The sequence below is a fragment of the Dermacentor andersoni genome, chromosome 5, assembly GCF_023375885.2.
Source record: "Dermacentor andersoni chromosome 5, qqDerAnde1_hic_scaffold, whole genome shotgun sequence".
In the NCBI taxonomy this organism is placed as follows: Eukaryota; Metazoa; Arthropoda; class Arachnida; order Ixodida; family Ixodidae; genus Dermacentor; species Dermacentor andersoni.
Genome location: NC_092818.1, coordinates 188,315,999 through 188,328,937, shown reverse-complemented (window position 1 = coordinate 188,328,937; position 12,939 = coordinate 188,315,999). Strand labels below are relative to the sequence as shown.

Here is a 12,939-nt window from a genome sequence, read left to right as displayed (position 1 = left end):
CGAAATGCGGCCGCCGTGGCCGGGATTCGATCCCGCTACCTCGTGCTCAGCAGCCCAACACCATAGCCACTGAGCAACCACGACGGGTGTTAATTGTGTTTGAGGGCTGTGGCTAGTCTAGTGATTCCTACAAAGTAGATTTGCATTGCCGACTAACCAAGTTGAGTTCCGAAATAGCAATATGTACGCTAATATTAATTAACATGCTAACTATTGCCGCTTAAGGTTGAGGTTTATTGACGATTATAGCACTTTTCTTTAATTCTCGCCAGATTTATAAGTTCTGTTTAGAAAAACAAAAACAAAAAACTACGTATAATGTCGTCTCGGATCCACTGTTTTTAATAACTAGAGACATTCGTCGTCGCTGAAGCTCTACCGTATGTGGTTTCCCTTTTTCGTAGCGTATGTCAACGTAAGGAATGCAGGGCAAGGCTCTACAGGAGAGGGTGTAAACTTCGGCTTCTCGCCCAGTGTCTGAAAAAGAGCACTTATTATTATTTTGTTATGCGCAGACATAACTGCAACGTAACTGCAAAGTACTTGTACAGCGAACACGCAATATGAAAGCTGTGGGCAGCATCAAAAGCGTCCGTTCATCACGATCTCCAATTACGTACAACCGCGCGTGCATAACCACGTTCGTCACAGAAATATACTGTGTAATCGCGACTGTAATAGGAAGCTAAAAGATGCGGAAACATAGCGTGTCCACCCTTGTATAATACTTATAAAATAGCATATACGTGCAAAACTATAACCTTACGGGAACTTCCCTTGATCGTGTTTCCCCCGTACAACATAGCGACCGCGCTTGTTCAAATCCGGCGCGAGGGGGATCAACACAGGCCGGCTTCGAATTGTTTTTGTAGGAACATACGAGCTTCGAGACTGCGTATAGGAGCAATAACAATAACATGATAGTTCTGACCTGATAGTTCTGAAAATGAAAAAAAGAAAGGAGATTTTTGCACTATTTAAATGTATTACTCAGTTTTCAAGAGCCCAATCAGCCGACGTACACACAGCACTACTCACGTGGTAAAGTCACGTGACTCCTTTAGGCACGACTTCCGTCCCATGATGCTTTGCGGCGCATTCTGGTGGCGGCTGTTCGTAGAGTTGCGCGAACTCCCTGTGATGATGTGCTTTCTTACGGTAGAAATTGGATTAGGAAGCCTTTAAGCAAGTACTTCTTCTTGCATAAGCCTGCATCGCCAACTAATTCATTTATGCGGCCACTTTTTGTGTCGGCCGAAGCGATCAGCATGCAGCAAAGGAGTTAGTTGCGTGACGGACAACGGGGGGACTCGCGCAAATTTCTCGGCTATCACCACACCCAGAGGAGTAAAGGAAGCTTGAGAGTACGGCGTGAGGGTTGATTGGGTATCTGTGACGAGGTGTTCAGAACTAGGGTTTGTTTTTTTTTTTCTGTTTTCCTCATTTCTCCGAAAGGCTGGAGCACTTTGTGGATTGTACGGCGAACGCCTGTTGTGACTGTGGCACCACGGAGTCGTCGGAGTGACAAACTGGACGACGGGTGTTCAGAGGAGTCCGCGATCATGATGGCGTGTTGCATTAGTGAAGAAGCGAAAGAACAGAGAAGAATCAATCAAGAGATCGAGCGACAACTACGAAAGGATAAGCGTGATGCCCGGCGGGAGCTCAAGCTCCTTCTGCTCGGTAAGTAGCACGGATTGCATGCTGCGCACGGATAAACTGAACTCGGAAATTACATGACAGGCTCTGTGTATGGGGCGGCCATGTTGATTTAGGCCTAAATGCTGGCCGGTACTAAGCCTATTACGGCGCCTCAAGCTCTGAATATCTTCTCAAACTTTCCCACTGATCGGACCACGTCTAGGACGCAGCCGTGTGAAGCAGCACCATGCACGTGAAAAGTGTAGTGGAACTCTGCTAGGTACAGCCTGCTGTTACACCGGTGTGCTAGCGCCTTGTAGCACTAGAAACGCTGCGCCGGCTGCAGCAGTCGCTAGAATGAACCGATTTGTTTTATTCCGGCGCTACTTGTTCGTTTTGAGGGACACATACGCGGGTCAGGAGTGCGTACGCCTCCGATTGCTGTGGCACGTTCGAGAACGTTTCCAATAAACTACGTACAGCGGTCACACCTCCCATGCGATTCGTTTACAGCTCATTCCGGTTTGTCACTGTTCTTCTTTTCCCACTTGCACATTGCGCGATTGTTCGGTACCTCTGTCCCGAAGCAGTCGAAGATAGGCCCAGTGGTTACACCTTGGAATGTATTTGCGAGCGTGCGATCTGCTGCTGTTCCGTGAACGTCGGCGTGTATGGAACAGCGGGAACTCGCGCCGGGTTGGCCAGTTAAGAAGCAGTGAGGCTACCAGCGAAATCGGTTTGCGTGTATTTCAACGGGGCGTCGCTATTTTTGGGCTGAAATCCCTTCCTTGCTCCGGGCAGCACACGTGGGAGCTACGATATTCTTTTTTGTGTGTGTGTGTGTGTGTGTGTGTGTGTGTGTGTTTAGAAAAAAAAGCGCACGAGCCGGGGGCCGGCCACTGAAGTAGGCGTGGTGGGGCAGGCGGCGTCTTGGCAAGGCACGATCTCGTAAACAGCGCCGTTTGCACAACGCCAGCCAGCCGGACGTGGTCGCGGAAAAGAAAACAAGGCGTAAAGGACGCAGCGCTGATCCTTGAGGTCAGAGGTTGTGGACAAGACCGCGAAAGCGCAACCTGAAAGGGTTCTGCAAGCGTGTTCGCTTCTTTTTATCATTTCCTGGCGCGTGATCGTAGGGGCGTAGTAAAGGCTGTCAAAACGTTGCTCCTGGCCTGGCCTACTTTTAAGTGGCGCTGTGATCGTCGCGGCACGGAAACGCACAGGCATTTCACGTTCGACTTGAGAAGGAACACTTCGTAAAAGTCCACATCTGCCCATAAATGTTTATTTGCATGTCTGGCATTTTGCAAGTCTTTAGCATTATCCTCGCATATTTATAGAAGAGCGTGGTCAAGCTTAATTGTTTTGCCGATTAGTCGCATTCTGTTTGCTGCTGTGATCATGTCAAACTATAGCAGTTAATGCTCGTGGAAAAGTCCAATGCACATTGGTTAAGCCTGTTTTCTTATTTTTTCCATGTGGTGTTAGCTGACATTTCCAACTACAGAAAAAGAAAGTGCCAGATCTGTATATTACGCATAAAACAAAAGCGATTAGGAGTTTTACCTTCTTTAGCACTGCCAAATCCAGTTACTCCTTTTTAATATTCTACAGATCAGACATCCTCAAAACAATAGCGTGGTGCTAAGCCAAAGGTGCGCTATTCTCTGTTTCAATGTTCCCAAGGGTTTCCCCATTTCCTTTTGATGACAAGCATGAAATAGTAGACATTCATGAATATGACATTATACCTAATAATAATAATAATCTATATTAGCAGAAACATGGTACTCTAGATGGCTCACAAGGCTTCAATAGAAAGGCTGAGGGTGGCATGTTAGAGCGTCTCATAGCTAGCCATCGAGAGCAGGAATTTTAAACACTTAAAGTAACAATTGCAATACTGTATGCACTCAAAGCAAGCTTATAATATATGTTACCGGTTTACGGGCAGTTCCGAGAGGATACTGGGAAATGTTTTATGCATTGCTGTGGTGAAACCTCATCTTGCACTGGAAGTTTGCAAGTGGGTGTGAAATTGTGAAGCATCATGAAAGGCTGTATAATGATTTGAAACGTCAATTGGTAGGCTGCAAGTGCTTGTTAATGCTTAGCATTGCATATTGTTTCTTTTTCTCTCCCTGTAAACTATAGGTTTCACATATAGAGCAGCAGGAGTGCCCAGCAATTGTTCTCCGTGCTTTAACAAGAACAGGCATGAAATGACTGGCAGTGAATGTGCAACACAAATGTGTGCTCCATTTCACAGTTGGCATCTGGCACTGTAGAAGCTAGGACGAAATCTCACTGCTGGCACTCGTAACCTAAGTATAGTGTACCAGATATGTTAAGCAAAACAATACATGACGATGTGACACTAATTTGATGCATTGCAACTGTAATATATGACTATAGGTATCTGTTAAGACGAACTCAAAAGGATGAGTAAAATCGGTTCGTCTTATCAGAAGTTTGTTTTTAACGGAATTGATCCACAGAACTCGAAACATGCCATTCCTGGTGCGCCCAAATGTACAAAATAATAAGTGAAACAGCATTAAAATCAAGAAAGGATGTAAAAGGACATATTTCTTAAATTTGCATGATACAAAGTGTTGCTTATGCACTCTTAAGTTACTGAGTAATTGTTGCTTGCCCCACCATACAAATCTGTGCACAGTAAAGCAATGCTAACGTTTCACTATCTGGTTTGCTCAAAAATTCTTCATTGCTCCCCTGTTGAATAGAATGCACCAAAGTATTCAGGGCATGATTAGCTATGTCCTGTGAAGCTGTTCTTGTGGCTTGCTGTTGTGGCTCCTGAGCACTGTCCCTACCTAGTTGCCAGCCTGCAGATGCACATCAAGGACCTCCTCAATGATTGTTAATGTTGTCAGCCCTGCAGTTTTCCACATCATCGTTGATGCTGATGTAGCTGTTTGTCTACATAAATATCATCTGCTTCTCATGTGACTAGTTGAGTCAGCTTCTTCAAGTTTGCCTATCCAGGCCTCTTGCAGGGCTGAGTACAAGGCATTAGTGGCAGCTGCTCAAGTCCAGCTTAACCAAATTAGTGTTTGTGTGAGGCAGATATATTTTTTTCATTGGGTCTATGGGAAACAGACGAAATGTTCACACATTGTTCCTCTTATCTGAAAATTTCACCTAACTAAATAAGTATAAACAGGAGCCTACTGCATATTAATAGATGGAAAATTCTGTATACCTAAACTGATATGTCATGAAATGCGCTGAGGATATGTTTGTGTGATAATGCTTCATGCACAGTTTCCTCAGTGCACTGCCTACATTTGCAAGCAAAAGCGGCATACATCGCATGGTTTCACATAACTGGAAAATCTCCATGCATTTTAGTACTGTAAAGTTTTTTCCATAGGTGTCACTAATCTCAACCATGCATCATCTAATGCCTGGATTGGTAGGTTTATATTATCACACTACTTGCACTACTTTTGCAACATTGTCTACTAAGTATGAAATTGAGTATGGCGTGATTTCTTTTATGCAGGAAAGTGTTTTTTTCTTTTTCGGTATGTGCGTGTTCCGTAGATCAGTAGTCACAGTTTGGAATGTCTGTATAATTTTTCATAGGTAAGTGTGTGCTTTTGTGTTGACATTCCTGTCTTGTGTGCAGGCACAGGCGAGTCGGGAAAAAGCACCTTCATCAAGCAGATGCGAATTATCCATGGCCACGGCTATAATGATGAGGACAAAAAGGGCTTCATCAAGCTTGTTTATCAAAATATCTTCATGGCCATGCAGAGCATGGTCAAGGCAAGGGAAATGCTGAAGATTCCTTTCCGTGCTCCAGAGAACCAGGTGAGGTATTAAGATTAAATTTTTATGTGGATGACGCACTTCCGGGTGAATCCAACTGTCGTCTGCTGACGCTCAGCCATGGCTCAGCAGCGCCCAGAGCCAGGGCGCCTGCATGCGTTCGAACTATTTTTGACTGCACTGCCTTTTCGGCATCGCCGCCTTCGTACCTCGTTTGTTTCGAGTGGTTTTGAACGCCAGAAGTGGTCTCGTACCTTACGAAGCTTAGGATGTGGCGCTGCCGCTTAGTTCCAGCGCCGCGGATCCCGTGCTGGTCAGTGCGCACACTGAGTATAATATGCGAGCATGGAGCACGGGATACATTGGCGAGCTCTTAGGCGCGCTACCGATGTAACTACGCACACTATTGAAACAAGCCGTGTACAGACGATGTTACAAACAGCAGTTTGGAGGACTAGTTGCATAGCCGCACGCACTCAGAAGCGACTGGAAATACCATGTTGCCAACAGCACCCAGCACCCGTTAATTTGCGCGAAAAGTAGCAGTGAAAGAAGAAATACAACATTGAAGCATTGTGACGTAGCGCCGTGGGCGGGGCATCACCATAGGCTCCGCCTCCCTCCGTCCGAATGGAGGATGTTGAGGAGGAATGAGAGAGGTAAATATTCCTCTCGTGATATCTACGTCATTTTAAAAAATCTTTCTATTATACGTTCCTGGGAGGTACAGGCGCGCCCACTGTTAGAGGTAACACGGAGCGGGTGGCCGCGCTCTGCATAGCGCCATGACGGGCGCCGCGTGAAGTATTGCGGCACAAGCGCAATTAGTGCCAGAGGCGGAGTTAGCTGCACGTCGTCTACTACAGTTACTCCCACTTCGCTGCGAGCGGCGAAACCTAGATTGCGCGCGTGCTTTGGAGTACACAAACCCTGTAGCAATGGTGGGTCAACAGGTAGTATACTAAATCAGTTATAAAAGCACGCAGTCATACTGTACGCCTAAAATTTTAACTGCGCCTTTTACTTCTACAAGGCCCCTTTTGTCACAGAGGGTCAATATCAGAATTTGCACGCTAAGGAAGTAAAAAATGACATGACAAACGAGGCATATTTATAAATCTCCGCTTCAGATTTATTATATGGTAAATACGAAGAAGCCCAGACCACGGCTGCAAATGAAGCTTAGATGAAGGTCTCCTTCCTTTCGAGCACGATGGCTACAGTCCTCCATGCTACAGTCTTTTGTACCAGAGTGTGTGTGGCGAAGTGGGAGGAACCGTAGCAGACGACGCACAGATAACTCCGCCTCCGGCACTGATTGCGCTTGCGCGGCAAAACTTCGTGCAGCGCCCACTTGGTGGTCCGAGGAGCGTGGCCACGTGCGCCGTGTTACCTCTAACAGTGGCCGCGCCTGTAGAAAACTCGTCCCAAGGTGCTGTTGAGGCTTCAGAGAAAAGTGGTTCAGGGTCCCTTTCATGGTGTTCGAGTGAGTGCAGCAGGAATGTGTGATGTACATGATATGCAATCTGAATGCTCAAACCACAATTCATTCTGCCATGTGACTACAGCTTAAGCTCTTTATACCTGCCAAACCAAATTTTTTGTTATGTTTGCACATTTGAGCTCATTCTACGATTTTACTAGTTGTTTTGTCAAATTTGATGAGAACTAAATTCGCTACTTGAATAAGTTCTGCTTGTCAGTCTTATAACATTAAAGCCCACCCACAAGGAGCGATTTTCCAGCTATAAAGTGGCGGCCGGCCTCCAGGTGGCGTCCGCCAGCGGCCAAAACGTAGCTGTTCGCCGCCAGTCAAAACGGGCTTAATATTGTTGCCGGCGGAAGCGGCAAACGCAGGCGGGCAGTGCCGACCAATCAGGGCTCGACTGCATCCGACTTCTGGTTGAAATCATGGTGGCGGCTGCTGCCTGCGTTTCGTTGCATGTGTGTGCAGCACAACGAAGGCACGCTGCTGTGTCGCCACCGAATGTTCGCTCTATGTGGGTCGGCCTTTAGAAGTTTTGCGATCGTAGAAGGACACCAGAAAGTTACCTGCTTCAAACAGGTTTGAGACAAGTTACTGAAGCAGGCAAAGTTGGCAAAAGCAAATTCGCCGAAAAAGTAACTGTGATCTGAAAACAGTCTGTTGCTTATCGGTTTGTGCTGTTCTAAGTTTGCTTGTGTGCTGCGTCTAAAGGTAAATTGTCATTAATAAAGTGCGTATGTGTCTCACAAAGGTGTTTGCTGAGGGCAGACTTAAACATAAATGTGTGCTATCCCCTACATTCCCCCTTTTGGTGTTTGTCCACAGGAGTTCTACGAATTTTAATGTTAACATGTCAGCAGGTATGATAGTAGCGGTCGTTTCGTCGTCGTCATTCTGTAGTAGTGATTCCAGTGTCATCCCATTGTTATCATGCTTTTGTCGTCATTCTAGCATCATCATGCTATTCTAGTTAACATCATCGTGGATTTGTCACCCTGCTGGCTACTGTCTGTGATTTGCCAGTACTGGATATACAGTCAACGACCGATTTTTCGGACCCTCTAGAGAACGTAAAAACGTCAGAAAATTCAGGCAGTCTGAAAAAATGAATGCATGAAAAAAAGAAACGCACTTTCTTCTTTTTCTTGGATCTAGAGGTAAAGGGCGAAGTACCAGGCTTCCGCAACCCTGCCAAAGCATCAGTGAAGTGGCTATAAAAAGAGGCGTTCAAAAACTCTGTATGCAGCCGGTGTTATTGCTGCAGTGGCTTGAAGAACTTGTTGATTGTTGTTTGGACGGCATTCCGGTTGCATGCGATCATATTTGCCTCGATCTGAGCAAGGGTCATGTCAGCACTGTACACCGAAGAAACAGTCAACAGTGCTCGCGTCAACTCGGCGCTTGTAGGCGGCACAGGCATTGGCTCCTCGTTTTCAACATCGGAGTCTTCTGAATCCCCCACAACCTGACGGACTATTTTCTCGTCAGTCAGTTCTGCGCAGAAGTCGAGCTCGTTGTCAGCATCAACAAACTGTTCAAAAGTTATTTCCGTGGGTATGGAAACCCGGCAGAGCGGAGCCGATGCTGAACTCCTTGCTCATGTCAGCCTGCGATCGGCCGCTCACGACTTGCTTAATAACGGCGGCTTTCTTCTCCATCGTTAACCGACGGTACTGCTTTCCGCGCTTCGATGCCATCGGCGAGGAAGACGGAGTGGGGCCCATCGAAGGCAAGCGAAATCCTCAAGTTGCCAACAGTGGAGTTCGCTGACGAGCGTCAAAGCACCTAGGCCTAGCGTCGCAGAGCACACTTGACACAACAGCACAACCACACACCACGCTAGCCAAAACGTGGCCTGCGCAAACAAACGAAATGGCGCCGCTCCGGAAACTCTGCCGGAGGCGGAAGTGCGGTGATGAGCATAGCCAGCGTGGCCAGACCAAATTGGTGTGTGACGGCTAGATTTGGCTAGTTGTGGTTCAAAGCAGTGATATGCTTCGGCTGCAAGTCGATTTCCTTCGCAAGGGCGCTGCGCGAGGAGCCAAAGGACCTTCCGTCACGTCAAAAAGTCCGGAAAATTGGACGGCGGGGGGTTCGAGCGTCCGAAACTTCAGATGTCCTCATACATTGATTATATGGGGCTCGTGGCGGTGCCGTGAAGACATGTCCGAAAATTTGGGCGTCCGAAAATTCAATCGTTGACTGTAATGCAAACTGAGGCAGCAGGTGAACCACATAAGTAATACTTGTTGGGGGGCTAGTTGGTGCATGTTTCCAGAAGAGGGTTCTAGCGCCGTTTCATTTATAAGAATGAAACTGCTTTTTTGGATACACGGGCGTGAGATACGTGTGTACCTCGCCTATCTTTATTTGTTTTTTGTAAAAACCTCGTGCGCATGTGTGGTTATTGCTACCCATCTTTGTTTGTCTTTATATTCATTCGCATACGCGGTGAATAAACAGTTGAAAGTTGCGCCTGTCCTGAACCACATAAGCGTGAACATAAGCTTCAATGCCAACACGTCGTCGTCATTTCATCACCTACGTGCCATTGGGATCATTCCTTTGTTGTCGTGTCATCATCCTTCTGCTGTCTTCACTCTGTAGTTGTTGCTGCATTGTAACATTGTTTTTGTCATGCCGCCATCGTCATAGTCACTGTCGTGGTTGTTCAATTGTCGTCATTTTGTCTTGGGGATTACACTGTCATTCCATTGTCATCATGCTATTGTCATCATTTTAGCATCGTTGTCCTATTTTCTTCATGCTGTCGCTGTCATATCATCATCCCATTGTCCTGTTAGTGTCGTCACTCTGTTGTCGTCATGCTGTCATCATTTTATAGTTGTCATGCTATTGTTGTCACTGTGTCATGCCATCATGCTTGTTCAATTGTCAGTTCGTTGCGATTCCAGTGTCATTGCCGTCGCACCGTCGTCACTGTTCCAGCGTTGTCATATTGTTATGTTATGTTATGTCATATTATGCTGTTTTGTTCGTTTCACCATCGTCATGTATGGGATGCGCATGATCAAGTGCTACAAGTTTATATCAAGCGAGGCAGTTGACAGTGCAATCGTGCCCTGCTTGGTTGCGTTCTCCGTACTTGTATATGGTCTCTAAGCAAGGACAGCATTTTTTGCAAACACCAACGAAACTTTCACATAACGTACATATTTCAGGAGCCCCCCACCCCCCGAGTTCTCACACTCCAAAGTGGGGGTGCGGGCCTTGAACAAGGTCACGCCTACAAGGTTACCTTGCATTACAATTGATGACAATAGCTTTCAGGTGGTCGGTCTCATTCCTGATAAGAGTTACAAATTGATATTAGTGTGCTACTCTAAGCCTTCTCAGTGCTTGACCATAAGGAGACTCATTGAAGGTGGAGGTATTCACTGTCAGCTGCATGCAATATATTGAAATATGCTGTATAAAAATTAGTTATGCCTGGTTTTGCCTACTGCGGTAATGGCTATGGCATTGCATAGCTGAGTTGAAGGTTGCAGGCTTGATCCCGGTTGTAGCGGCTGCATTTCAATGTGGGGGAAATGCAGAAACACTCATGGTACTAAGACTCAAGATGGTCAAAATTAATGTGTAGTCCCTGGACTATGGCATGCTTCATAATCAGCTTGTGGTTTTGACTTGTAGAACCCCAGAATTTTTATGCCTAGTGTTAGGCCGCAGCATTGCCTTTGTTGATGCTTGCTGCAGATAAATTCAGATTCAAAGACTACTTAAAAAGAAGTACATTTTTAGTGTAGTGATCGCTGAACTGTAGCCAGTTTGATGCAACTGTCTGATTTCTGTGCTTTGAGGAAAACATTCGCTCTTTTGCTTACTGCCACTTTAATCTTCCATTTTAACTATTTCTTCATCTTTTTCTGCAGGAAAATGCAAACCTGGTGATGTCCGTAGACTACGAAACAGTCACGACCTTTGAGAAGCCCTACGTGGATGCTATCAAGCAGCTTTGGGCTGATGATGGCATCCAGGAGTGCTACGATAGGCGTCGCGAGTACCAGCTGACAGATTCTGCCAAATAGTAAGTTTCTGATTTGTCTATTTTTGTTAATGTTATAAGGGGTTCACTACTAGTGAGATCACATTGATTGCCTGTGATGCTGTATTAAAATGGCTTGTGGAGTTTGTAAGCATGTCGATACAGCTTTCTTGAACCTGCCATAGGTAAATTACACTGTAGTCAGCATGCGCACAGCTACCCTGCCAGCGCAGTGAGGACAGTAGGCGACATGTTCCATGCAGCATAATGCAAACGCTGACTGGTAATTCAGACTCGACGGAGTCCGCCAAAATTGCTGAATTATCGGCAGTCTGAAATACCAGTGGAGCCCAAAAATAAGTGAGTATTCAACAAATCTCAAAAAGTGGTGTGCCATACTCATGGATCGTTACTTTCAGAGATACCTTCAGTTTCATGTGCCTATAGCGCAAGACACATTGGTGTCTGCAGGAGACTGTATTCTTGGCACAGTGCCAAGTGTGCTAACTCATCACAGTGCGAAAACAGTGCTACCTGTCGACATGTCCAGTACTAGCCACTCAAAATGTTGCAAAAATGGAAGTATCTTTCAAAAGTGATTTTCCAAGAGTGAGTGAGTGGGTGAAATTTTTATTGAGCTCTAGTAATTGTGTTCTTCCGTGGTTGGGGCAGATTCCTCAGGGGAGTCTTCCTCCTTGTGTCGTCCCCGGAGGTCTTCACCTGCTGCTTTGTCCATATTCTATCATAATGGTCCCCTGCCCTCAGTCCAGGGCTCTGCTGGCTTCTGCTGTCCTTCGTGCACGCTGCACTAGACCTAGCTGGTCTTCGCAGCGGCTGCTGAACAGCAGTTCCTCCCATTGCTCTGCACTTGGGTGTGATACGATTGGGATTACGTCAGTTTGTTGACATGCCCTTGTTAAGTGGTATAATGGGGGTTTCTCATTGCGCCATGGACATTTATCCGTATATGGTGTTGGGTTAGTTGTCTCCATGCGACAGCTTCTTCCTTGCTAAGGGACTTGTGTGGCGGTGGGTACCGCTGCCTGCTGCCTGTGTAACTGTCTAAAATGGTCGAATACTCTATGGGTGCAGGCGTGGGTTCCTCGAGACTGTCGACGTTGGACACTCGGTAATTAGCGTACTCTCAAGCTATCTTGTCCGCCTCTTGGTTCCCTGCCACCTCCGTGTGTCCCGTACTCATACGATCTTGTATGTGATCGCTTCATGTGGTTTTGTGCCTGTTTGTTGTTGTGTTTCACAGTCTGCTGAGCAGAGTATGCAGAGTGCTTGGTGACTGATTCTGCCATGCAAGTAGTTGCGGCAGTCTGTTTGAGAGTCCGAGAGTATTGTTAGCGACTGTCCGATTTGATAGCCCTCCGCTGCCGCTAGAGCCACTTTTTCAGCCTCGACTACCGTGCGTCTTGTAGCAAAACGCTGGTTCTCTCTCATAGCGCCGAGTCAACCATCGTTGCTACTGCATTCTTGGTTCCCCTTTGTCTGGTGTATATGGCTGCATCCACATACACCATTGTCTTTTGGGGAGCATATGTTTTCTGGAGGTATTCAGCCCTTGCCTCTCTGCGACCTTCATGGAGGTTGGGGTCCATATTCCTTGAGATTGGTGCTATTTTAAGTGTGCTGCGGTACTCTTCAGGGATAGCTTCAGTCCTCAAGCTTTCCCATATCTGCTCAGTGTAGCCAAATCTCTAGAGGGATGCTCGGCCTGTGGCTGTCTGTTGTAGTCTGCACATTTGGGCCGTGAGTTGTGCTTCTCTTAGTTGTGCGAACATGTTCTGCAGTCTCAGAGCTGGGAGTTCTTTGGTTGAGGTGTTTTGGGGTAGTCGGAGCGCAGTTTTACGCGCCCTTGCATATTATCGAAGCCGCCTGTTGCATTTTGCTCTTTATGTAGCTGTAGTAGGGAGGCTGTATGTCATTCGGCTGACCACCAGACTTCTAACTAGCTTGAGTGCGTCTTCTTGCAAGCCATGCCATCTGTTCAAGACTCACGTGA

At 46.5% G+C, this 12,939-nt stretch overlaps 1 protein-coding gene and 1 long non-coding RNA gene across 3 annotated transcripts in view; one reads left to right on the top strand and one right to left on the bottom strand.

Annotated features, from left to right (window-relative positions):
• Positions 1-356: 356 nt before the first annotated feature.
• On the bottom strand, positions 357-1,470 carry LOC129385174 (uncharacterized). The gene is made up of 2 exons (XR_008612765.2): positions 767-1,470; positions 357-477 (listed from the first exon to the last, which is right to left on the bottom strand). It is a non-coding gene; the product is annotated as an uncharacterized lncRNA (long non-coding RNA).
• The window catches only part of LOC126531743 (guanine nucleotide-binding protein G(q) subunit alpha), a 78,177-nt gene continuing 66,703 nt past the window's right edge, over positions 1,466-12,939 (top strand). For both annotated transcript variants that reach the window (XM_050179451.3, XM_050179450.3), the window contains exons 1-3: positions 1,466-1,683; positions 5,294-5,478; positions 10,816-10,970. In XM_050179451.3, the coding sequence (XP_050035408.1) occupies positions 1,563-1,683; positions 5,294-5,478; positions 10,816-10,970 (461 nt within the window). In that variant the 5' untranslated portion in view covers positions 1,466-1,562. The remainder of the gene's footprint in view (positions 1,684-5,293; positions 5,479-10,815; positions 10,971-12,939) is intronic.